The 25728-nt window shown below is 58.8% G+C and overlaps 1 protein-coding gene across 2 annotated transcripts; it reads left to right on the top strand.

The window, feature by feature from the left end:
- Positions 1 to 7: 7 nt before the first annotated feature.
- LOC100479222 (cytochrome P450 26B1) lies at positions 8 to 19587 on the top strand. 2 transcript variants are annotated; one of them, XM_034659345.1, is made up of 7 exons: positions 8 to 125; positions 229 to 846; positions 4356 to 4580; positions 13188 to 13463; positions 13742 to 13897; positions 15431 to 15715; positions 16089 to 19587. In XM_034659345.1, the coding sequence occupies exons 2-7, from the start codon at positions 643 to 645 to the stop codon at positions 16479 to 16481; spliced, it is 1539 nt and encodes a 512-aa protein (XP_034515236.1). In that variant the 5' UTR covers positions 8 to 125; positions 229 to 642; the 3' UTR covers positions 16482 to 19587. The 2 variants fall into 2 exon arrangements, with proteins under 2 accessions (XP_034515236.1, XP_002914925.2); XM_002914879.4 differs by having other exon boundaries at positions 101 to 846.
- Positions 19588 to 25728: the final 6141 nt, after the last annotated feature.

Below are 25728 nucleotides of genomic sequence, written 5' to 3'. Positions count from 1 at the left end.
CTCGGGGGTGCCGCGGCGGCTCCGCGGCTCGGGCGCGCCGCCCGGGGCAGCCCAGGGAAGCTGGGCTCGGGCCTCTCCACTCGCCTCAGCGGGGGAGCCTTCCCCCTCACCCCTAAAGTTTCTGGGTTCGTTGGAATTTTTGGATTCAGAATTTTTTTCCTTTTTTTTTCCACCTAGGAATTTGAGGGGAAAACTTTTGACAAATCGATCGCACTTTCTCTCCGCTAGCTCTTACGAGAGAGGCTCCCGCTGGACAAAGTTTTCCAAAGTTTTCCGAGTGTGATGGTTGCGGGAAGAGCTAATCCACCAGCTTGATTCACGGCTTCATCTCACCACCCCTCGAGCAGCCCCTAAGCCCCGCTATAAGGGAACAAACAAACAAACAAACACAAAGTTACACTCCGAGTCCGCCTCGTGTCTCCCCTCTCTCTTCTTTTAGGCAATTTTTTTTCCTCCCTCTCTCCGCTCCCCTCGCAGCCTCCACTCCCCTTCCCTCGGCCCCTTCCTCCTTCTCCGTTTTGGCTGGAGGTTCCAGGACCCCCGGCCGCAGCCTCCCCTCCCCCGCCGTTCGCGTCCCTTCTCATCCGGCCCTCCCCTCCCCCGCCGCGGCCGGCACAGCCAATCCCCCGAGCGGCCGCCAACATGCTCTTTGAGGGCTTGGAGCTGGTGTCGGCGCTGGCCACTCTCGCCGCGTGCCTGGTGTCGGTGACGCTGCTGCTGGCCGTGTCGCAGCAGCTGTGGCAACTGCGCTGGGCTGCCACCCGCGACAAGAGCTGCAAGCTGCCGATCCCCAAGGGCTCCATGGGCTTCCCGCTCATCGGAGAGACCGGCCACTGGCTGCTACAGGTAAGGGCGCGCTCGCTCCGCTGCTCTCCCGGGTCCGCTAGCGGCGAGAGCAGGGCGGTTGGAGACGCGGGCCGACCAGGGGGCGCCGGGAGCCTGAAGGCACGGTTCCCCGCCCCGCCCCTCCCCTCCTTTTGGCCGGTGCAGCCCGGTCTTCCCCCGCCCGCCTGCGGCGTGGTTCGGCGGAGCCCACTGGCGCCGGGTGCGCGAATTCTGGGGGCTGATAGGAGAAGTCCCCGGACCCGAGAGGGCTCCCAAGATTGACTTTTCCCAGTCGCAGGCGACCCGGCAGGGGTTCGTGGACCGTCCGGGGGCCTCCCCGCGCGATGCTAGCCGGAGAGGGAGTCGGGTCGTGAGCAGGTTTCGCCTCCCCTTCGCGCTCCAGGCCCCTGTCGCCATCGGCTTCCGGGGCTTTGGAGATGTCATTGGGACCCGAAAACTGAGTCGGGGAGAGGAAGGAGCCAATGGCAGCCAGACCCCTTTAAGACCCCGGCCGTGTTTCCGCTGCGTCGTCGGCTGCTCTAGGTACCACTGCCCTGGTCCACAGTCCGAGAAAGTGTGTGTATTTAGTGGTGGGGAAGGAAGGAGGTAACCCAAGAAAGATGAGAAGCCTGAGACCCGAGGGTTCTTGGCTTTTAAGGAAAAGGGTCTATTTACTTATTGGGTGGGGACACTTGAGTAGGGGAGAGAAACTTGGGATTGGTGTATGAGATCCAAAGACTGCGTGTGTGTGTGTGTATGTGTGTGTGTGTTTGTTGCTAGACGCCACACAACCTCACACTGCTGGGGATAATGGGGGTGGGTGCGTCGGGGACCAGACCCAGGTAAGTAATGAGGAGATTAACCTGGAATTAACCTCGTCAAGTGCTAGACAAACGCTTTTGCAACTTGATATACACCAGGTTTTTTCTTTTGGGGGGTGGGGGCGCCTCTGGTTAACCGCGGGGGGTATTTTGTATTCGGGTGAACACCAGTGTTTGTCCGGAGGATGCCGATGGGTGTTAGGAGAAGGATGAATGTCCCGAAGACAATCCCGGCAAGGATGAGGTGAGGCGGGAGGCGACGGCAGAGACCTGTGGATTTAGAAGTGCGAAAGCATGGCTTGAAATTGACGCGTGCAATCCGCGAGCGCACATACAGACACCCTGCCCGGCCCCGCCCCGCGCCAAGTGACAGCGGAGCGGGGGAGGGGAGGGGGGCGCGCGGTTCCTTTGCGATGTGGTCTCCCCAAGTCCCAGAATCGGCCCATCTCTTTTGGGGATGCTCATGCAGTGGGGTGGGGTTATCTTTAACCAATGGGGCTACCCTCTGTAAAGAAATCCCCAGAGCCTCTCCCATGCCACCAGACTTAAAGAGTTAACTGCAGCGGTGGTCTAGGCTTTTGGCCGAGAATTTAGGAAATAAAATAACTCACACAGGCATCGGCTCCCGTCTCCTTAGAGCCAATCTGCGGAATCCGTGGTCTGTCGCCTCTCCCCCCTCCCCTTTCCTGACCTTTCTCTGCTACCCCGAATGTCCCCCCTGACCTTTTCTCAGAATCCCACAAGGGCCCTTGGGCTCCGCGTCCAACCCGCACTGAAGCTGGGGAAAGGGAGCCAGGCCTACGCCTCCCCTTCCATCAGCGCGCGGCTCCCTAGACTCCGCCTTGGGAGGGAAATGGGGGATGCCTGTAGAAGAGCACTGAAGGGGTTAACGGGAGCCCTCTGAATCCCAGCTTTATTTTTTTGGAGTCATTTATCAGATTTTACGGGGGGACCTCCAAGGGCTCTCCGTTTCCACCGTGCGCCATCTAAACAGAGCCTAGGGCTAAAAATACAACATTTTTGTATAAATTGGACTCGCGGCCCGAGCGGCCGCCCCTATGAAAGTCCTCTTTGTGAAGACCGTGGAAACGGCGGACAAATAACTCTTTATTAATGCCACAAAAAACGCACTTTAATTATAGTTAGGCAGATCAGAGGCGGGAGGGGGGCGGCGGCGACCTCGGAAAATTCACAACCCAACTTTTGTGTCGAAAGAAAAGAAAAACAGAGGAAAAGAAGGAGAGGAGAGAAGGAGAGTCAGACGGAGCGAGGGAGACGGGTATAGCAGACGGAGGGAGGGAATCCCGCTCCTCAACCCCCCCCTCCTTGGTCGCACCTCCATCCTCGCCTAGATTTCTCTTAAAGGGGTAGACGCCGTCTAGAAGTGCGGCAGGGTGGGGGGGCTCTCTCCGACCCGCCAACCTGGGAGTGGGGTGGGGTCCCCCGCGGCCCAGCCCCCCTCCTGGAGTAGCGGGCGCTCTGGGCTCGCTCCCTGTCGCGCGCCGGGGCCGGAGGCGCATGTGGAAAAGTGATTAGGGCTCCGGGTTCTGCAGAGTCACTTTTCGGCAGTGCTGGGGTGTGTACACATTTAGCTGGGGAATACTTTTCCGTAGAAGAAAGGAAAAGTAAGGAGAGGGACCAAGCCGGGAAAAGGGGATGCTGAGGTGTCCCTTCGGGGCTGCATGACTCCGTGAGTCTGCAGTCCGCATCCGCACGTCGTTGGCTGCCTAGCTAGAGTGCCGGACAGGTGGCGTCCCTCCCCTTCGCATCGGGTGCTGCCCAGGCGGGAGAAGGGTTAACGCGGGGTGGGGTGGCGAGCGCCTACGTCAAAGGTGAGCCGGACACGCCTGCCCCCGCCCCTCGGAGGTCCCCTCGGTTTCCGGTACCCGCTCTGGGGCCCGCTCAGCCAGCTCCTCCGCGCTCCGGGCCGGGGCCCGGGCCTAGCTATCCTGGGCTCGCGCCGTCGCGGCCTCCGCCCGCGGATCCGGTTACCTGTGACGGCCGCCCCGCCCTGCCCCGCCCCGCGGGAAGCGCCTTCCTCCGAGCTCCCGTTCCAAACTGCAGGGAGGCGACGAAAATCCTTCTCAGTTATTCCCAGGGCAGATTGCATTAGGAAAATCGCGGCTCTCGGCCCCGTGACCCTACCTTGCAGATCCCTCAGAGGGCCGCCGGGTCCCTTCGCGGCCCACCCCTGAGAACGGAGGAAACCCCAACCCCCTTCTGTAGTGACTGCCTCCGGGCACGGACCGCTCACCGCTATAAATAATCTTTGGCCTGCGGCCACACCGCGGGGTCTCGCCAGCCCGTGGCCGGGAGCCTGGAAATATTTATTCCAAGAGGCTCCGGAGCGTGAGGCGGGGTAGCGAGGGGGGGAGCGGAGTGGAGGCTCTAGCTTCGGGTCCCGCCGTCCGGGATACCTTTTTCCTCCCGCAAGTCATTACCAAAAAACACCCTCCCGAGGGGTGCCCCGGGCCTCCTGCCTTCTTGCATTATTTATTATCCTCTAGGCCCTACTTCCCAGTTTTGTGCATGCTATGAAAAATAAAACCTTCTTGCGTGTTTGTGTGTGTGTTGGGGGGGGTGGACAGGGGACTGCTGGCCCGGGCGGGATCCTCCGCTCCTCCCCCGCGGGCCCTCCAGGCTGGGCCTCCGGGACATCCCATCTGAAGATGTACGCCCTGAGAGAAGTCTCTTCCCTGGTTCCCGCAGGGTTCCGGCTTCCAGTCGTCGCGGAGGGAGAAGTATGGCAACGTGTTCAAAACTCACTTGCTGGGGCGGCCGCTGATCCGTGTGACAGGCGCAGAAAACGTGCGCAAGATCCTCATGGGCGAGCACCACCTCGTGAGCACTGAGTGGCCACGCAGCACGCGCATGCTGCTGGGCCCGAACACGGTGGCCAACTCCATTGGCGACATCCACCGCAACAAGCGCAAGGTAAGAGCTCTCTCTGGGCGAAGAGCCCCGCAATCCTGCTCTGACCCTCTTCTTCCGTGCACCGGTCTCGGGTGTAAGGAGTTTGCGGAGCCCCGGGGACGCCCCCACCCGAATCTGCGCCCCCATTTGCACACCATGGTAGAGGATCCCGCAGTTCCGTGCCTAGACGGCTGCGGTCCGGGATCCAGAGCCTGCAGGACTCCTCCGGGTCTACCGGTTTGTTGCTCCGCTGTGCGGTTCCCATTACCCGGCCCATCGGTGGCGGTTGCGGGGAGGTGGTTTGGACAGAGCTCCAACATGCAGGGAGTAGGGCGCCCAACTCCCGTCCTCGCGTGCCCCACAAAACCGAGAAAAGAAAAGGGCAGATGGTGATCCATGCTCCCCTTTACGCCCAGTTACGCTCGGGAATTCCGAGGACTGGAGTCGGATCTTTGGAAAACCCAACCTAGCCTTTCTGCCACTGGTTGCTTAAAGGCGACGGCGGGCAGGCGCAGCGAGCCGAGCACCCTGCGCGGGGGGGGCGGGGGGATGAAATTTGGGCCGCTGCCGCACAGGTCTGGATGGCGGAGGAAGGGCGAAGGGTGGGGAGAGCAGCGGAGGCGCTGCGGGGGATCAAAGCGCACCTACCCCCTCCCAAAAAGAGGAAGAGAAAGTGGGTGTTTATCCTGTGGATTTCCCGAGCGCCTGGAAGAGGCGCGGAGGAGGCGAGCCAGCGCGCACCCAGCGAGCCGAGTCTCCCCGCCCCCTCACAGGGCTGCGCCGCCGCTGCGGCGGCTCGGAGCGCGGGCGGCACGTGCTGTTTGAACTGCAGTAACCCGAAAGCTGAGCCTCCGGCGGGCGGGGCGGCGACCCGCCGGCTTAAAGCGGCCAGCGAGGGGGCGCTGCACGACCCCCCCCCCGTTTTCCATTGGGTCAGAGGACTCATCCAGGTTTGAAATCTTAAGGAAAGAGAGAGGCAGCCTCTGATCTTCCAGGAGCAGCGGCAGAGTTGGGGGGGGGCAGCGGTGAGCAGCCCCCTTCTACCAGAAGTCCATGTGAAGAGGTCTTTGTGAACGTAGGAATTAATCTTGTAGTATTTGATGTCTTTCGAACTGCCTGCTAAGAGTAGTTTTCCATAGCAGACAAAAGGAGGCAAAATCTGATGGAGGAGACAACCCCTCTCCCTGTAAAGCGGGGATTTCAGGGACTGGAATGGGGCTTCTAGAGTAGTCTCCCCCATGTGCCTGGCTAGAGCAGGAAGCAGCTAACAGGTCCAGAGGGCAGATGGGAGGTGGCTGGGAGGGGACTATGGGCTTGGGAACGGGGGCTTGTAAAATGTGTTGGACACTATTTTTTCTCAGTCTTTACGACTCCACCCAAAGCTCGTTCCAAAGAGTGAGGAGACAGCCTGAGACTCAGAAACCCAGCCCCAAAGACTGTGTCTGCTTCCTCATTTTTTCTTTCTAGAGGCTTTGACAAGAAAACAGAAGGGGACACTGAGGCTTGGAGAGTTTGAGAGACTTGAACCAGGTCAGGAAGCGAAGAAAGGGCAGGACAGGGCATGCAGCACAAGCACCCATGGGAAGAGTTCTTTCTGGGTCACCAAGCAGAGCCTTCCTTAGTCCTGCCCACCTGGGCTTGCCAGCGCGGGAGGTGGGGGTGGGGAGGAGGTGCTGGGAGGAACAGGAAGGCTGGATCAGGACCAGAGCATGAGACCCTGGGGGTGCAGAGGGCTTTTGGGCAGGGCTGTTGCCTTGTGGTTTCACCCACCCTGTGCCTGACTTGGCTCTGGGCCTCCAGGTGGGGAGGAAAGCCCCAAGGTTTTGGCCCACATTGTCCATTTGGGAGGAGGGAGGGGGTGACCCAGAGGGCACTGCCAGAGGAATGCTGAAGGGAGGAATGGGGATGGGGCAGGGGCGGGGGCCAAAACTCAGAGCCACAGAAGAGTCATCAATGATCCCCTCTTTGGGGCACCCTATCCCCTAGCTCCTGGGGAATAGGAAGTGGCCACAAAGCAGTTCATCCTGACAGAGGCCTGGGAACCCAGCGCAGGGGCCCTCTCTGTGTGCACTAGTGTTTGCTTGCAATGTGGCATGTGTCTGGGGCCTGTGGGAATGGGGTGAACAAAAGGATCCTTCCCCCCAAATCTCTCTAATTCATGTTCCACAAACTTGGGTTTACTGAACCAAATTGAAGGCTTTGGGTGAGGTAGACCCAGAGGTGGGACGCTTGGTCCTTGCCTGAAGAAGAGTCTAGCTGGAGGGATAAGAAGAGCATATTCAGGGGCTTGTTTTATCCCTGGAGACAATGGCCAGTCTGCTGGACCCGGGTGCCCAGTGGACCCAGCCTGGCCAGGGTCGGGGGTGTGCCACGCACACTGCCTTATCCAGTCCACACTGCAGTCAGGGCCCTGGCTGGTGAGCAGGCTGCTGGGCCAGGCCCGGGGCCTGGTAAGGATGGACTCACAGGAAGTAAGGCCCAGGTGTGCTGGGGCCTGGCTGGCGGGAGAGCTAGCAGCGTCACTGTTTCCACTGGGGCTGGTGGCCCGCCCCTTCTCTGGGAGGTCTGACCAGATGTGCTGGGAAGGGGCTCCTTACAGCCATCGCTGCACTCCAGGTGTTTGCCCCTCCTGTCCTGGTGGTCCAGGGCCAAGATGGCTGGGGTTGCCAGGGAGAAAATCCAGAAAGTCTTGCCCAGTCTAACAGAATCCTCTCGGGAAGCCAGGCTTGTGTTCCTATAGCCACTACCTCAGACTCTGTCTCTTCTGTTTTGTAACCTTCTGTCCCCCAGGGGCCTGGGGTATCTGTAATTAATGGGGGAGGGATGTCATCCTTTGTGTGTGGGGAGGCTGGGGTATTGCCCTAGAAGGAGTGTGGTAGGGGAGAGTGGGGGGAGGTTGTCAGAGACACAGAGAATTGGGGGGGGTACTTGTGGAAGCTCTAGTGCATAGCCCCACACCCCAGTATCAGGCATTTCCTCTTTTTCTTTGGAGATAGGTGGGGGATCTTTGCACCGGAGGGCCAGCAGTGTCAGGGGGCCTCAGACAGTAGCTCTCCCCAAACTTGGAGAGCATCCCAGAGGATGCACTCCTGGATTCCTGGTGTCCTAGAGACTCCAGGCATGGCTCTCTTGCCCCTCCAATGCAGACTCCTGGCTACAGGGACTTCTATACCCACGGCGAAGGTGGGGGAACAGCTCCCCAAGCTTTGGAGGTAGGATGAAGAAGCCCTGTCTACCCACGTACCACCCCTCACTGACCTGGCCTTTGGGCCCTGTCCTGGGTAGGGGTGGAGGTCAGCCTCAAGCTCACTGCACTGCTTTCAGAAACCCTGTCCCTCCTGCAGTTTGTGCTGCGGTGCAGAGTCCAGAAAGTGCTTCAGCAGGAGGGCAGAGCCAGGAAGGTTTGGGGGTCTTCAGGGAGGCCAACCCAGACCGGCTCTTTTTGGCCTTGGGACTAGTACACAGCCTCTGGCTGCAAAGTCTCCCTGGCTCAGCTCAGGGCAGCAGTTCCTGCCTGCATTGGATAGGAAGGTGGGTGGCCCGGCCAGGCAGCCCTGCTCCCGAGAGCTCTGCCCCAGCCTAGGCATAGGCACAGAGCCTTTGTTCTGCCAGCCCGAGAAGTCCTTCACTCAAAAGTTACTGTAGCACCAGCCAGTGGGTGCAGGGGCAGCTGAGGGGGCGGGTGGCAGGAGCGGATCTCTCTGAAGGTCAATGTGGGAGGGAGCCCACAGCCAGCCAGCCTCCAGAGCGCCTGAGAGTGGGTGCCTCCTTCCACTCGCCCTGTGCTAGGCAGCCCTGGGTCCGTCTCCTCCCTTTTCGCTCCTTTCTCTGTCCTCCCAGGGCAGGGAGGGGTCCAAGGCTGTGATGCTGTTGAGTCTGCTCGCTCTTCCAGCCTTGGGAGACAATTCTGGCCTTGACAGACAGTGGGCAGGCTTGGCTGGGGTCTGCTCTGGCCCTGCACCCCCTGTGCCGACCATTGTATCCATTCAGGCTGCCCGGGCTGAAGGGGCCAGGGCTGGAGGTGTGCCTGCAGGGGTGGGAAATGCTAAAGCCGGGACAGAGTACCCAGAACAGCTGGCCTTCTGAGAAGACGCTTGGCCATAAAGAAGGGTCCCCTTAGTGCTCTTAGATAAAATCAGAGCCCCCTGGACGAGTAAAGGGTGGATCAGTAGGGCTTGGGAGATGGGGTTTGGGGCCATTGGTGGGTGTGGCCTGTCGTGGCCTGGACTGTGAATTGGGAGGGTCCTTCCCCCATTGGGCCTCCACTTTCTGAGGGGGTTTTACTGTGGCTGGAAGAGGGATGAGTGTCTGGTCAAACCCAACCTTTCAGATTCTGTGGCTCAGCATGTATGTACCCAGTGCCGCCCTCCCTCCCTGACCCCGTGCTTTTGTCCTGGGTGGAAAAGTTAGGGGAAAGAGAGCTAGAGTTAAATGGGGGGACAGGCGCTCAGTTGTCATAGATGCCGGGAACCCAGAAGCAGGCACAGGCTGGGAGGTCTGGGCCGGCCCCCTCAGCCAGAGTGGCTGAGTGGGGATTGGCTCGGGAGGCAGCCAGGGTGAAGTCCAGGCCCAGTGGAAATGCCAGGCATCTGGGAAGATGACGTCCTCTCTCATCCTCCCCCTTCCTTGAGTATAAAGTACACACCTTGGCGTCACCCGTGTGCTGTGCGGACGGTTGCCCCGGCGCTGATGCCCTCTGTTGCTCTTTCCACTCGGCAGGCTGCGGCTCCGGCGGCTTGGCTCTGCGGGTAGCCTGCCCAGGCCCCCGCCTCCCAGGCAGCCGCTTCCATTCCTCCCAGTCTGAGTCACTGGCCCAAGGAGTAGGTTCCCTCTCCCGAGGCTGCCTGTCCAGGGGCTGGCTATCCATCTGTTCACGCACGGCCACCAGCTGAGACAGGGGAGGGTACCTGGCCAAGCGAGTGGGTCAGCACACAGGCTCCGGGGCTCCAGGGAGCCGCTCTCCTTCCAGCAGCCCGGGGTGAGAGGTAGGAGGGGGAAGCGTTTGTAGAAACAGCTATGGAGAATTTGAGCCTTGACAAGCCCCCTGGTATCCCACCCTTCCCATTCAGGGTTGAGAGAGCCAGGGATGTGGGCCCTTGAGCCAGTCGCTTTGCGGGAGAACCCGATGGGGGTGGTGGAGGGTTTCCAAGCACAGCCTTCGTGGCGGGAGCCCAGCGTCCCCTGCCCTGGGCCTGGGAGTTCCCAGTCCTCCTGTGATGCTCGGCCTTCTCTCTCCAGGCACCAGCCCTGGTGGGAAGTCCATACCTGCTGCTCCCTCTGCAGGGCTTTGCCTGGGCCGGAGCTGGTTCCCGATGACCTTTGTCCAACATTCTTGGCTCACTTTTGGGAACTACTAGGGAAGCCCCAGAGGGAAACAAAGCAGCCCCGGCTCCTATTACAACTGTGGTCAGGGCAGACGGCTCTGGGGGCTGGGAGCCCTTCCTCTCTTCACACTGAGCAGCTCTGCTGGGCACTTGCCCATGTGCCCGAGTCCTGACCCCGCCCGCCCGACGTGGCCCAGGCCTCCCTTTGCCCTGGCCAGAACCTCCGCCTCCTCCTGGCCTTTGTGGTGGGTGGTGGTTTCTGGGCTGCCTCGGCTGTGGGAAGTGCCCTCGTTGTTGATCCTGGGCACCAACCCAGGGATGAGGACCTGGAGTTTTCCTGGTGCCTGGGAAGCCCTGATGCCTGGGGAACAGCTGGGCTGGAAGCAGGGGCATGGACCTGGTGACCTCTGAGTGAAGTCCCTTGACTCAGAGTGCCTGCAGTCTCCCTCTGCTTTGCTTCTCATACGGTCATTTTCTCCACCTCAGGGGGGCTCTAAGAGGAAACATGGGTAGGATAGCTAGGTGGAAAGGGACTCAAGAACGTCCAGTTAGACCCCCTCATGAAACCAGTGGGGAAGCTGAGCCCCAGAGAGGACAGTGACCTGCTGGCTGCTACTGGTGAGTCAGGGGCTGGGTCAAGATAAGAGCCTTGGACCTTTCCAGAAGCCCCAGCCCAGAGGCCTGCAGGTACAGGGTGGCAGAGGGCTTCCTGGGGTCATTCCAGCGCCTGCTCAGGACCCCTGACTACCTTGAGCTGATGCATGGATCTCCCCACCCTTGCAGTCCATCTGCTCAGTCCAAAGTCCCCCTTGGTCCTCCTGCCCTCCTTGGACCCCAAGGCTTGAGAAGCAGCAATTCAGCTGGCCATCACTAGAGGGCGCAGGGAATGTAACCTTTGGGGCAGGGCAGGGCAGGGCTTGTCAGAGGGTCATGTCGGGGCCCCTCCTGAGTGCAGTGGGGGTCATCAGAGAGCCTCTGTTGGTAACCCTGGGATGGTCCCTCCTGAGCCACTGTAACCTGTGTGGGGTGTATCGTGGGGGCCTGGGGACTCGTGCGTTGCCAGATTCTGGGCTTTTTTGAGGGGACAGTGTCTACTTTGGGACACATAGATATTGGCGGTTATGTGCTCTGTACCTTGAAAGGCGCCACAGAGGTCACCTCGTTCAGCCTCACCATTTCATAGGTGAGGAGGCTGAGGCTGGAGGGCGTGGCTTGGCCATGGTGGCGCAGGAAGCTGGTGTGTGATCCAGGGCTAAAACTTAGGTTTCTGGGTGCCCAGCCTGCCTTTTCCCACCACCCCGCTGCCCTTTAGAGCCTAGCTGGCTTTGACTTTGACCAGTCTAGGTCCGTGTGGCCTCTGCCCTATTGCCCCCTCCGCATGCCTACCTCTGTACTCGGGTCTCCTGTTTGCTGGGGGGCCCTGGCCAGCCCTTGCCCCATCCCCTCCTTGACAGTACTCCTCCGTCGGCCCTGGGCTGACTGCCTCTAGGCCAGGTGTGGCCTCCCTATCTCTGCCTGCCCCTACCTCCAGCCTCCCCATCGAAGCCTGGGAACCACAGAGTATCTTTCTTCCTCCCCGATGAGCATCTTACTGTTTTGTAAGGGCCTTTGGTTGGCCAGCACTGGGCTCTGTGGGCAGGGCCCCGTTCCCACCCCATTAGACTCTGATCAGGAGTGGAACTTGAAATCCTAAGGACACCGGCGGGGTGGGGGGTTGCTGAGACAGAGAGCACTGCCTGTATCCATAACCCTCTGAGGGGAGTTGGCAGCTGAAGTCTCTCTTGGAAGGTCCCGGGACCCCCACAGCTGAGCAAGGTGTGAGTGCCCGTTTAGACCTGGGCTGCCCTTGGCCACTTCCCATCCTTCTACATTTCAGCTGTCCCTTAATAGCAGGAGCAGCCCCAAACAGTGCTGGCTTCTCTGCCCCTCACCGGCCTCCTTCCCTCCCTCCGTCTGCCCACCGGGAATTTGGGAATGAAAGTGCTATTGTGAATGCCTGGCTGGGCCACTGAAGGGCCAGCACTGTTATTTCTGCAAACCAGCCCTCCCATTAGCCATGCAGGGCTGAGGCCAGGAAAATGTTACCTTTTCCTCCTCAAGCTGACTGCAGGGGAAATTCTCACATTTACAGTTTGTGCGGTGGTTGTGTTTGGGGGACAGGAGGGGAGGGTGAGTGCGTGTGTGTGGTTTACGTGGGGCAGGGTAGGGGAGCTGGAGGACATATGTGTCTCCTTCCTCTGTGCTGTCCCTCCCCGCTCTGCCTTTCCCAGTGACCTTTCCCTCGGTGTTGGTGGGGGTGCCCCCCTTCTGCTCCGGACTCTCGGGGGGGGGCGGTTAGAGGATGTTGGTTATGAGTGAGATGCAAAGGTATCAGTAAATAAACTCACGTTCTCCCCTCTCCTGTCTGCCACGGGCAGCAGCCTGAAACTGCGTGCTGGGGCACTGGGGTAAGGAGAGGGCAGGGGGGATTATTGAGGAAGCAGAGGATGGAAAGCAGAGAAGGTGGAAATAGGGACTCACTGGCCGCTTAAAATGGACCAGGGAGATGCAAGGAATTAAAAGGGCTTCTGTTTGGCATTGTGATCTTTTGGGGTGGAAAATCTTGCCCCCATCCCCCTGCCTCCAGACTCAGCCACACTGTAGACATTTTGATGGCACAGCTATTAACAGACTCCCTGGGATCGCCACCCATTAGGTGTTTCCCAGGGACTGGGAGCAATTTGGGGGGGGAGGGGAGTCTCAAGAAGTCCTGCCTACAGTCTAGCTTCAGACTCGCTTGCTCTTCTGCCAGTGTAGATGAGCCATTTACTGCTTTCTGCCTCTTCCTTGTCCAGTCCACGCACCTGTGTTCCACTCCTCCTGGGCACTTCTGCCCTGTGGCCTGGGAATTTGGGAATGGGTCCCAGCAGTGGGGGGGCCAGGTCCTTTGTAGACCTGCTGGCAGCTGGACTGCCCAGTCCCCAGGGCTTTGCCACTGTGTGGAGCTCATGCTTTCCTGGGGGTCAGGAAAGGAAAGGACAGCTCAGGTCTCCCTGTGAGGGATGTGGAAGGTCCCGACTTGGAATAAAAGAACTGCACTTTAATCCTGTCCTTCCCCTGCCTCTGCCCCAAGGCACAGGCAGTAGGAGGTTTGGAGTACGGGCGCCAGGGAGGGTTTGACTCTGGAGATGGAAAGTGGAGCTCGGTTGGAGGGAGGACCTGGCATCTCTGTGACCGCAGTCCTGGGTGCCTGCTTCCGGGGGGCCCCGTGGGAGCTGTGAGGGCAGGCGCAAGCTCCTCTGGCCAACTGCCCCCTGCCCTCCAGGTCTTCTCCAAGGTCTTCAGTCACGAGGCCCTGCAGAGCTACCTGCCCAAGATCCAGCTGGTGGTCCAGGACACGCTCCGGTCCTGGAGCAGCAACCCTGAGGCCATCAACGTGTACCAGGAGACACAGAAGCTCACCTTCCGCATGGCCATCCGCGTGCTGCTGGGTTTCAGCATCCCTGAAGAGGACCTTGGCCACCTCTTCGAGGTCTATCAGCAGTTTGTGGAGAATGTCTTCTCCCTGCCCGTCGACTTGCCTTTCAGCGGCTACCGGCGGGTGAGCACCCAGGGCCTGGGAGGAGAAGAGATGGGCATCCACGAGCTCACATGATGGCAGAGGGTAGCTGACTACTCCGACACTCACCAGTTACCCAGGCAGAGGGAGGTGTCAGCAGAAGGGCCGGGGTGGACCCTTCAGCTGCTCGTCTCAGCAGCTTAGATGGGAAGTTCTCGGAGGGGTCCCTTCCTTGCCCTTCCCAGCCTTGGAAGGGGGCCTTTGATGACCGTACCCTTCCTCTTTGGTGACCAGATGGCCCCCTTCCTCCCCCTCCCCAGGGCATTCAGGCACGGCAGATCCTGCAGAAGGGCCTGGAAAAGGCGATCCGGGAGAAACTGCAGTGCACGCAGGGCAAGGACTACTCGGATGCCCTGGACATCCTCATTGAGAGCAGCAAGGAGCACGGCAAGGAGATGACCATGCAGGAGCTGAAGGTGGGGGCGGCCTCCCCAGTGGGCGGCATAAGCACCCCAGCTTCTCTTTCTACCCATCCTGCTCCCCTTCCACAGGGACGGTCTCTGAGTGGCTGTGGTGGCCATCACTGCCCAGGGCTGGGGGACTCAACCAGAAAAGAGGCTGTCCCAGCCTGCTTAGTGTGGGTGGTCTGGTGGGGAGGACAAGAAACAGCCATGATGGGTGGGGCTGCCTCCCCCAGCTTCTGTGCACCCAGTCCCGGGAGTGAGTGGGTCCCCACAGCAGCTGGGCTCCACACTCTCCATCCCACCCACCCTCCCATCTACCATTTAGGAAAAGACACTGAAAATTGGCCTGTGAAACCTCGGGACAGACTCGGTGTCAGTGACTTTGTGAACCCCTTCACCCCCTTCCGCCCCCAATATTCACCATTTCAGTGCATTTCATGGTCTCCAGAAGGGAAGCCTCAGGTCTTGGGGGAGAGCAGGGAGATTTGGACCTAACTGGTCTCCTCACATCCCACCAGCCTTTTCAAGCTGGTGGCACTTGACACTCTCTCCCGGCCTGCGGGGCGCTGGTTAAGCCCAGTTGGGCTGCCAGCACAAGGACTGTCCACACTGGGCACCAAGAAGGACTTCCTGCCCACCCCTTTGTAGGGGGGTGTACCACCCGAGGAGCGATTAGTTAACTCATCCTTGTCTAGACTCTGCCTGCTGCGTGCCTGCCAGGTGCGCGCGAGGCTGACCGCAGACTTCTCCATCCCGCTGTCTGTGCTTACCCCTAGTCTGACTCTGGCTTTTCCCCCACTGAGCCAGTAGGAGCTCCAGAGACCTTCCCCTTTCACAAGAAGTATACGGATTCATAGGTGGTACCGTGAGAAGTCAGGGTCCCTTCCCCCTCTTCTCCGGGGCTTCACTTGTAAAGTACAGGCTTCAGAACGAGATGACCTGCTGGGACCTTTCCCTGGGGGTCCCATTGCCCAGGTGTCTTGCTCTCCTGACAACCTTGGCAGAGTCTGTCTTCTGGGGTTCCCCTCCCCTCAGCCTTCTCACTGCTGTCCCAGCACAGGTCCCCATGGCTGTGGTCCCAGATTGCCCCCCCAAACCTGTCCGCGCTCCTGACCTCCACCAGATGTCCTGGAGGTGGAGGAAGGGGCTGGGCTGCCAGTTGGAAAGGCCGGGGGCAGACCCACCATCCTTGCCCACATAGGGCCTGGCTCCTTGGGATCTGTTCTTTTCCTTCTGGGAGCTCACCGCACTGATTCAGGCCTGCTGGGGCTGGCTCTGGCATCTGGCAGTGAGTGAGAAGCAGCCCTACCCCAAGGGACTTCCAGGCTTGTGCCTCTGCCCTGGGCTGTGGAAGCTACAGCCCCTGCCCAGCGGGGGGCACTGGCCCTGTGACCTGTGTCCGTTGTGGCGCGAAGGCCACAGCAACGTGAGGCTCAGAGGCAGAGTCCAGCTAGATGACCTTGGGGCACCGGGTGGGGCGGGGTGGGGGGGACGAGGGACACTGGCAGAGGGGGGCTGAACCTGGATCCCCTCTCGCCGCTGCAGGACGGAACCCTGGAGCTGATCTTCGCGGCCTACGCCACCACGGCCAGCGCCAGCACGTCCCTCATCATGCAGCTACTGAAGCACCCCGCCGTGCTGGAGAAGCTGCGCGAGGAGCTGCGCGCCCAGGGCATCCTGCACCGTGGCGGCTGCCCTTGCGAGGGCACACTGCGCCTCGACACTCTCAGCGGGCTCCACTACCTGGACTGTGTCATCAAGGAGGTCATGCGCCTTTTCACGCCCATTTCTGGAGGCTACCGCACCGTGCTGCAGACCTTCGAGCTCGATGTGAGGCTGGGCCCTGTGGGGCTGGGGTTTTGGGGACCCATGGGAACACTGCCTGGGGGTGGGCACGGGCTGATGGGAAAGACTGGCCTTCCTGTCGGGGTGCCTCAGTCAGGTGGGAGAGACCCTGCCCCAAAGGCTGGGTCCGATGAAGGCGACCGGGCTATCATATGTGAAGTTGCATGTGGACATCTGTAAACAAGAGATGGGACTAACACGCTGAGGGGGTTGCTGGCCAGGACTGGGGGACCACAGCTGGGGGGTTGCTCTAGAAACATCCGGGCTGGGGGGCTGGCGGGCAGGAAGCTCTTGGCCCTCTCTGACCTCTTCTGGCTCTCACCACCTTACTCTCCCCCTGCCCCCATCGTGCCTCCAGGGTTTCCAGATCCCCAAAGGCTGGAGTGTTATGTACAGCATCCGGGACACCCACGACACGGCGCCCGTGTTCAAAGACGTGAACGTATTCGATCCAGACCGCTTTGGTCAGGCCCGGAGTGAAGACAAGGACGGCCGCTTCCATTACCTCCCGTTCGGCGGCGGAGTCCGCAGCTGCCTGGGCAAGCATCTGGCCAAGCTGTTCCTGAAGGTGCTGGCGGTGGAGCTGGCCAGCACGAGCCGCTTTGAGCTGGCCACCCGGACCTTCCCCCGCATCACCTTGGTCCCTGTCCTGCACCCCGTGGATGGCCTCAGTGTCAAGTTCTTTGGCCTGGACTCTAACCAGAACAAGATCCTGCCAGAGACGGAGGCCATGCTGAGTGCCACAGTCTAACTGCGCCTAGCCCGTACCCCCACCTCAGCCCAGCCAGGCCTGGGGGTGGTGGGGGTGGTGGGAGGCACCAGAAGGGTCGAAACCTGTGTGTGGGAGGGGGCTGGAACCTGGGGAAGGGGAAGCGGCCCTTCACACCTTGCCCTCCCCTGTTCCTCCCCCCCCAAGAAACCCCTACCCAAAGCCAGAAGGACCCCATCCTTGGGGGGGGGATGGAAGGCCCTTCTCCTGGCTCCTACTTCTGTCCAGTCCCCCCCAGTCCCACCGGCTCAGCTCCCGGGAAGTGGCAGGGCGGGGCGCCCCGCATGCCCGGTTCCGTGTTCAATGTCAGTGGCTTGGCTGCAGCATTTGCTTGTGATGTTCCCATCTGGTCCCAGCTCTCCATTTCTTTTAGACCCTTTTAGTCTGAGGGCAGGTGGTTGACATGGGGGGGGAGGAGGGGCCCCCTTTGGCTCTCTCTTCAGCCTCGCCTCCCCCTCCTGCTTTGACTCAGACTGGTGGAGTCCCCCTCCTGGTGTGGCTGCTGAAGAACAGCATCCTGGGTAATAGAACACAAACCACCCTTGGCGGGGTTGGGGGGCTTCAAGCAGCCTGGAGGGGCTCCACCCCTTTGCCAGCTTGGACATTTGAAATTACCTATTGCTGCTACTTTTTCTCTCTTCTGACCTTGGGGCAAAGGAGCCCCAGGCCTCTCCTCCCAGCATCCCCCCTGGTGGCCCTGGGCATGCGCACTGACATCCCCACCTTCCCGCCAGGCAGCCTTGAGCCCATCCTGCCCCCTGTTACACACACGCCCAAGGCCTTTGGCTCGTGGGCTGCACCCCCCGCCCCCGCGCTGCTCCTTCCCCAGCCCCCCATATTTATTCACTGATGTAACCGAATCTTGGCGTTCCTGGGGACTGGATTCTGTTCCCTAGCCTCTGTCCCAGCTGTCCAGGGCAGGACTTCTGCGAATGAGGCAGTCCCCCCACCCCTAGGCTCCAGACCTTCTGTGGGTTCAACCTCAGAGCCTCACTCCCTGGGTGAAGTCCAGTGTCTCTGCCTTTGCCTCCGGTGGAGATGGGGAAATGGCCCACTGCCTTCCTCCCTGCTCTGTCAAAAACCCTGATCATGTGAGGATTTGGAGGCCGCCATAAGCTCCTGCTTGGCCACTGTTCACCCCGGTGCCCCCCACTCCTGCTAGTGAGCATGGGGAAGTATACGGGTTCTTTCTTGTGACAGGGAGCAAGGGCCTCTGTCGTCCCTCCCTTGACCTTCACCCTTGGCCCTTTGCCCTTGGAAAGATGTCCTTGAAGTCCTTTCCACCTCTATGCCACTGTCTGCTTAGCCCAGCTCAGGGGTGTGGGGACAAGATGAAAGCAAGGGGAGGTGAGCATAGGAGGCAGCCCTTTGGCGGCACTGACTTGGGTCTTCTGCTGTGGTCTCGAGGCAGGTGCCCCGGGGGGCTGCAAAGCTGAGGAGGAGGGTATGTGTGATTTGTCAGAAGTGATTTGGTTGAAAACTGGCCGGTCAGGGGATGACTGGGGGAAAGAGAAGTAGCTCCTGCCACTGGCATTTTGAGTGTTGGCAATTTGGGATGCCTCCCCGGGATGATCTGAGGGTCTTTGGTGAGTCGCTAAGTGATTTTGTCTGTTTTCAGATTTTTCTTTGCTTTCTGCGTTTCTCTATTGGTTTTTGATGTTACAAAAGCAGTGAATCCTCTTTACAAGAAAATAAAAAACACAGAGGAGTGCAGGATACTGATCTCTCCAGTCCTCCTCCATAGCGGTGACGTCCGTGGGCAGCTGCGTGGCCCCCTCCATGGAGCTCCGTGGGAGCCCCCCTCCCCCCCACTCACACCCCCTGGTGGTAGGCTTTAGGGGAACGGGCTCATGCCTGGCGACTGCTCTGTAACCCCTGTTCTCAAGTGTTTCGTTTGGTTCCTACTTTTTCGCTACTAAAGAATCAGTGCAGAACAGACGTCACTGGCAAAAAGACATTTTAAAAAGAGCTAGTAAAATCTCTCAATCCACCCCCCACAACACACACACACACACACACACACACACACACACACACATTCTGAAAAACAGGCAAACATGTATAAAGACTCATCAAAGCTTGCAAAAGAGCTGCGTGGTGCAGAATTTGTTACGCATAAAAAAAGCCCAGTGTCTGGAAGGTACGCGCTCCTTCAAGCTGCCCCAGCTTGCTCTGCAGCAATCGTTTTTTCACCATCAAGGAAGGCAGTAAGTGCTACTCCAGACAGGAAGCCCACCAGGCCTGGCCCTGGTGAGGAGGGCGAGGGAGGCTGGCGGGCTCTGGGAGGCAGCTTCTGTTGGGGTGACCAGCCTGGGAGGGGCCGAGGGAAAGGCCGAGGGGGTCCCTGTGAGGAGGAAGGAAGGATTATTTGCCCCGCTGGGTCTCAAAGGCAACAAGAAGAGAACTGAAAGAAACTCTTGACGGGCTGACAGGAGGGTTCCTGTGTTGGAATGTGGCCGTCTCTCGTGTCTGTCCACCCGTGCCTGTGTGTGCAGGTAGGACTAGATGGGTGACGTTTCCTCACGTACCGTTCCTAACTATTGTAACTTGACATGAAAAAGGCAAAACCCCACAACACTCTTCCTGCCACGGGCTTGCAGATTGAAGCACTTTCGATGTTGGGCGTTGGCGTTTGTGATCTGGGCACCATCCTGACCCTGCCCAGATCACTATAATATTATTTTATACACAAAACTTTTTTTTCCATAAATGTTATAATTTTGTGTCTGTCTTTATAAACTATTATAATTACTATTTTTGTTATAATTCAAAATAGATATTTAGTATAAAGTTTTTGCTGTTAAATATTTGTTATTTAGTAAAATATGAATTTTTTTCTCTATTGTAAACATGGTTCAATATATTAATATGTTTTTATCACAGTTGTTTTAATATTGAAAAAGCACTTGTGTGTTTTGTTTTGATATGAAACTGGTGCCGTGTGAGTGTTTTTGCTGTCATGTGGTTTTAATCTGTATATAATATTCCATGTTGCATATTAAAAAAAATGAATGTTGCGCATTTTGTGATTTTGGAAAAACTCAACCTGGCTCTTTTATAGGCTTCCATAATAAACTGTGGGGACTCACCCTTGTTTGGCTGTCTGGTCTCTATCTTCTCCGCATCACTGCAAGGGGCCTCTCGGCCACCCACATTCCCTTCCACGAAGCCCACCTGTCAGGCCGGATATTCTTCCCCACAGGGTTTGTCCTGTGAGACATGCCCACCGTTCCTTGTGTGTAGGCGCAGAGAAGTCTATGGCAGTGTCCCACCAGTAGGTTCCCCTGGGTTGGGGGGGGGTAGGTGTAACTGTCTGGTCACTGGTCCCTGAGGCCTATTGGGGGATGGAGCAGCTGGGAGTCGGCTCCACTGGCCGAGTGTGGCCATGACTAGGTAGGCCAGACGTCTTAGCGCTGGACGAGGCAATCCAGTGCTGAGGGCCTGTTTTCGGAGTCCATCTTGTTTACTTGAGCGAGGACACTGATGTCCACGGCCACGTAACAAATTGGAGAGCAGAGTTCAGTTCTCCTGACTTCTAGCCTCGTACCCTACAAGGCACTTCTCAAGGCCCTATTACATGGGTGTTGCAGGAGCAAATAGGTTCCCTGGTCAAATAAGTTTGGGGAAAGGTTTAAGTAGAGCTGGGCAGCTTCCTTCACCGCAGGACTTCCCAGGACCTTGAGCCTGAGGACGGGCGCTCAGGGGTTGCACGGCATAGATACAGGTTGCGGGGCTCCCCACGCCCATTGGATGAGCGAAACCACGTCTTCTTTTCTGCTTATCACACTCTGTGAAAAGGTGCTCTGCGACCTGGCTCACAGAGGCCAGAGGTGAGGCCAGAGAAGGGCACAACGTCCAGTGCAGGGACAAGGAACATCCAGGCTGCTTTCCAGGACTGGGGGGGCCAGGGGTGGGGAGAGAGGGCACAGCCCCAGCAAGGGCAGGGCCTCCCAGTGCCCCAGCTGGTCCTCTGCAGTGTCCAGTTCTCTCCCCACAGCCTGGGAGGGAAGAGAAAGGCTTTTTGTGTGTGTGTGTGTGTGTGTGTGTGTGGCCACAGCCTTGTTTGTTTGTTTGTTTGGGGGTTTTTGGATCCCATTAGTCAGACCCAGCTTCAGCTCAGAGTCCTCAGGCCCAGGCAGGGATGCAGGGCCCCTCCCCACCCGGCCACCTGGGCACAGAGCCTGGCCACCCCGAAGAGGGTCACCAACTCCTGAGCCATGTTGCCAGGGCAGGACCCTCGGTAAGCCCTGTCCGCCGCATCCTCTGTCCTGTGCCGTCTTTCTGCTCCCCTCGCCCTTCCCCACCGTGCCGGAGGTCTGCCCTCCCTGGAGTCCTAACCTCCAGCTGGGGAGGGGGCAAGCAAGCGTGAGTCCCCTGTTTCCCCCGAGATAAAGCAGTCTTGGCGTGGCAGAGACCCTCCCATGGCAAAGGGGCCACCTGCCCCCCAGCACACAGCCCCGTGGGGCGCCCTCCCACAGAGGCCTCGAGGGTCGGTCAGGAGGGCAGTGAATGCCCCCAGCTTCCAGCAGGAGCCACGCCAGTGGAAGGTTGTCGTTTTTCAAAGCGTCCGTTCTGCATCTCCGGGGGAGAGTCCGGTGTGGGAGAGTCCGGTGTGGCGGCAGAGGTGACGGCCTCCGTGTGGGCCTCGGGCTGCCCGCAGTCTCACTGTCCTGCCCTGGGGAGGGAGTGCCCAGCCAGGCGGGGGGCTGGCCTGTCATCGCCCAGTCTGTCTGTGCCTCTCCCCCGTGGGCCCGGCGGGTCACCGAGGTCCCCCGCACAGCCGCCTGCCCCCGGGACCTCCCGGCCTGGAAGGAGAACGCGAGCTGTTGTGGACAGGCAAACACGGCCGCTGTTTGTCCAGGGATTGGGGCGCCAGTTTGGAGGGAACTCACAGACCGCACATTCTGCCGCCTCCCAGCACTTTTCCAAAACAGCCTGGTCTTGGCTGGGCCTGGCTGACCGGGGTGGCCAGGGACCGGGCGCCAGGAACAGGGCAGGGGAAAGCAGGGCCTTGCGGCCAGCAGGGTGAGGTAAGCAGGTGAGGGCAGAGGCAGCGCCCGGTCAGAGCCAGCCCGCGCGGCGTTGACGTGCCTCGGAGGGGAAGAGAGAGGGAGAATGACTCCGTGTCTGTGTTGGGGGCTCAAGGAAAAACAAACCCGACGTGCCTCTGAGGCTTTGGGCTGAGCCAGACTCGCCGAAGCTCTGGAGTGCGGAGCATGGCATAGCCACAGGGATGACGAGACAGCAGGCAGGGACTTGGGTTCAGCGCCTCATCTCTTCCCTGACCTCTCTTTCCCCGAGCAGATGGCTCTGCCCACTCCCACCCCCACCCCAGGGACCCTGGCCTCCCAGAAGACACGTCTTCCCACCTTTTTGGCCTTTGCTCCCTCTGGGTGATAAGAACGCCTCCCCTCCGCCCACCAAGCTCTGGTGCTCTGACTCTGGCTCCCTTCTACGCAGCCCCCTTTTGCACAGTAGACCCATGACGGGGGAGCCCACGAAGACCTGCGAGGGGGTGTGGCTCTGGGACACCGCTGTGGGGAGCTGGGTCTGTCCCGGGGGCTGTCTCAGGTACAGAGGGGGTCCTTGGCTGGCGGTAGCCACGTGGCCAGGCTCCTGGCTCCCTAGGAGGGAATGCGGGTGGTCAGACGTGCCCGGGCAGTGCCCACCTGCTTGGCTGCAGCCCTTCCTTGCTGGCTTCTCTGCACCACAGAAGCCCTTTCTGCCGGAAGTCTGGGGTAGACTTGACATTTTGGTAAGCCCTTCCTTCCCGCAGCTTCTTCCTCTGGCACCCGGGCTTGGATCCGCTCTGAGCCTAACGTGTGGTAGAGCACACTGTGATCGGTGCCCCCCGAAGGTGCGCAGCGAGAAGGTCTCACCCGGAGCCTGTAAGCGCAGTGCTCATGCGGCAACCCCCTGCTAGGAGTCTGGCCCAATTTGTGTCACGTGTTCACTCTCGGGGCAGGACGGTGGCTGCCTCTGACTGGTTGCCCTGGGGTGAGGGTAGAGAGATAGCACCCAACCCAATCCATCACCACCACCCATCCCAGCTACACTTCAAGACCACCAGGCCCTACCCAAGCAAAAATCCATAAGGCCAAGCTCCAGTTCCAGAAAAAAAAAAACAAAAAACCGGGATATCTTTTGGAGTTGGTAGCAAACATAAAAATCATCCTCCAGCTCTAACCTGCCTGTGCTGTGAGCCCCCTGCTTGGGGGCTGGAAAAAAAAAATGAATGTTGCGCATTTCGTGATTTTGGAAAAACTCAACCTGGCTCTCTATTTATTCAGATGCTGAATTTGCCATGTAGACCCGAGACCAAACCTGCACGCCGTGCCTGTCATAAGCCAGATGCCTCTTCTTTATTAATTTCATCATTCAAGTCTTGATTAAGTTCCATAACTTGTGAATAACTCCATATGCCGGTTGGGGCAGGGTTAGCTTGAAAAAGCAGTGCAGATTTCTAAGTACAAATATGCAGTCCATGCTGCACTCGACTATGACCCGCGTCTTCCCCAGATCTCCCCCACACCACGTTCCTCTCATTTCCCTGACCTGACTCCTGCTGCTGGGGGAGGCAGGCAGGTGGGGGGAGCCCTGCTGTGAGTCTCAGAGTCGAAGCTGTGCATGTTGGACTGTGCACGGGGAGTCTGGGGCTGAGGTCTGGTCCAGGCTCCATCACCCTCCACCTGTGAGAGATGCAGGACCACCAACCTCCCCTCTTTGGGCTTCTGTCCTCCCACAGAGAGAGAGGCTTCCTGCTAGGCTTCTTGCCTCTCCCACATTTGATTAGTTCAGAGTCTTTCTTCTGCAAACAAGAGACTAAACAGAAGTAGCTTCAGCACAAAGGGGGATTCATTGGGAGGACGCCAGTTTGTGTCCTCACTCCGAGGAAGACCCAAACCCCAAGCCATTGGAAGAGCGAAGCAAGGCCGTCCTGGAGATGTCAGCAGTGGGGGGAGGGGTGTTGTGGAATTGCCCTCTTTCCAGTGTGACAACTCCAGGGGCTCCTTGGTGATGGGTCTTCCAGTCTGACATTTCAGTTTCTCAGATAGAGTAAATCAGAGAAGGCTTCCTGCAGGAAGAAGTTCCATTTTTTTTTCATATGGTCCTATGTAGACAGCCTGTCTGGAAGAGCACCAGCCCTGGCTTCTTCAAGTCATCCTAATCCTTTTGACACTCAAGTACTAGGTCGGGGCCTGATGTCTACTCAGGAGACCCCTAATTCTCTTGTTGCAGAAATATCTTTGATGTCTGATGTGACCTCAAGCCCAATTCTACTGAGCAAGGAACTTAGTGTGTCTCTGCCTCAGATTTAAATCCACAAAACAGAAGGATCAAATCAGGATTGCATGTGACTGAGCGGGCTTAAATGAGACGCGAAGCACAGCCTCCTTGGAGAGGGGCTCACTTCACATGGAGGCCTCTAGGGGCTGGCAGAGTGCTTGCCCTTCCCCCCAGGGGACTCCTGGCCACTGCTCCTGGGCCTGTATCCGCCCCTGGCACCTGGCGAGGAGAACATGGGGATGCACGAGAGGGGCACGCGTGCTGGTGAGAAAGTGGAGCAACGGGAGATCCCACACACGGCCAGGGCAGTGGAAGATCCTGAAGGGCTTTGGAAAATAGCTTGGCAGAAGCTCCTCGAGCTGTTCTGGGGTTACCCTCCAGCCCTCTGCACGTGGGCCTTGGAGACAGACGTCAGAGTAAGACAGTTTCCACGGGCCAGGAGCCCGGGCCTCACTCAGCTGATTCTGCACCTGGGGTCTCATAAGGCTGCATTTTCACCTGGAGCTTGGGGTTCTGGCCCAAGCTCCCAGGTCGTTGGCAGAATGCTGACCCCTGAAGCTGTAGAAGGGAGGCCCTCAGCTCCTAAAGGCCACCTGCTCTTCCTGCCGCGTGGCCCCTGACCACATGGCGACTTGCTTGTTCGAGGCCCCAGGATGGCATCTTGGCCACGTCGTCTGTCTCTGACCTCTAGCCTCTGATTACGTGGGGATTGTCTTGGATTAACGGAAATTCAGCGGATCAGGGACTTTAGTCACATTTGCAAGCTCCCTGCACCTTTGCTGTGTGATATAGCCCGACCACCAGGGGAGACATGTACTCACCGTCCCACTCACGTGTGCCGGGAAGCAATCACGCACAGCGGTCCACCAGGGGCAGGAAGCTTCGAGTCACCCAAGAGCTCTGCCCGACAGCCACGAAGCAACCAGATCCACGGACTGCAGCCCACAATTGCCTGGGTGGCACAGCGGTTGGGCGTCTGCCTTCGGCTTGGGGCATGATCCCGGCATTGTGGGATCGAGCCCCATATCAGGCTCCTCCGCTGTGAGCCTGCTTCTTCCTCTCCCACTCCCCCTGCTTGCGTTCCCTCTCTCGCTGGCTGTCTCTATCTCTGTCGCATAAATAAATAAAATCTTTAAAAAAAAAAAAAGAAGTCAGACATAAAATTTGAGGTATGTCTCTCTATTTTAAAAAGGCAAAATTAAGTATATTGCCAGGGATGCGTACGCTGGTGGGTAAAACTATAATGACAAGCCAGGCAGTGATTACCATGAAGGCCAGTCCCCTCCGAGGCAGAGTTCTTTCTTGACCCCAGTGATACAGGCCGGAGTTACGCTAGTGTCTGCTTAAAAAATGTGTTTGGTACTATACATTGATATATTCGCATGCATTATTTCTGTAGGCCTGTTGTATTTCATGCATACAAAACCACATAAAAACAGATGGCAGATTTGTCTTCGGCAAGAGACGCAAGGAGGTGAGGAGCCTCGCCTGGGACCATGGCCCTCTGAGGCCTCCACATCTTGGGAGCTGCCTGAGCCAAGATGCTGTGGGGGTGGCCGGAAGCCTGCTGGGGGCTGGAGGGGGAGCTTGCACACCCCACCGGCCTCCCCGGCACTGCCGTCCCCAGGCCTGGGCTAGACGAGGGACCAAAGCCACACGGGATCTCTTTTCTGCCTTGCACAGACTGAGGGCGCTGCTCTCAGGTAGACAGTCAGTGGTGCAGACAAAGCACTTGTTACAGGCCGAGTGACCACGATCACTGGCCTCACACTGAGCCCCAAGCCCCGGGCCCGACCCCGGACTGCATTACTGGAATGAGTTTCTAACGTGAGATCCATGGCGGGCTGTGGAGTTCTTGATGCCCCTAGTATTGTATTTACAATGTTTGTGTGATGAGCCCTCTTGGAGGTGAGAGTTCATAGCTTCCAGAGCTTTTCAAAGC

Source organism: Ailuropoda melanoleuca, chromosome 4 (assembly GCF_002007445.2).
Source record: "Ailuropoda melanoleuca isolate Jingjing chromosome 4, ASM200744v2, whole genome shotgun sequence".
NCBI lineage: Eukaryota > Metazoa > Chordata > Mammalia > Carnivora > Ursidae > Ailuropoda > Ailuropoda melanoleuca.
The sequence above is the reverse complement of the archived record's forward strand: the minus strand, read 5'-3'. Positions and strand labels throughout refer to the sequence as shown.

Bases quoted from the DNA above. Each gene is read 5' to 3' on its own strand.
- LOC100479222 (XM_034659345.1), top strand. From the start codon at position 643: ATGCTCTTTGAGGGCTTGGAGCTGGTGTCGGCGCTGGCCACTCTCGCC. The intron at 4,581-13,187 runs GTAAGAGCTCTC...CCTGCCCTCCAG, and splicing joins TCCACCGCAACAAGCGCAAG to GTCTTCTCCAAGGTCTTCAG. The intron at 15,716-16,088 runs GTGAGGCTGGGC...TCGTGCCTCCAG, and splicing joins TGCAGACCTTCGAGCTCGAT to GGTTTCCAGATCCCCAAAGG.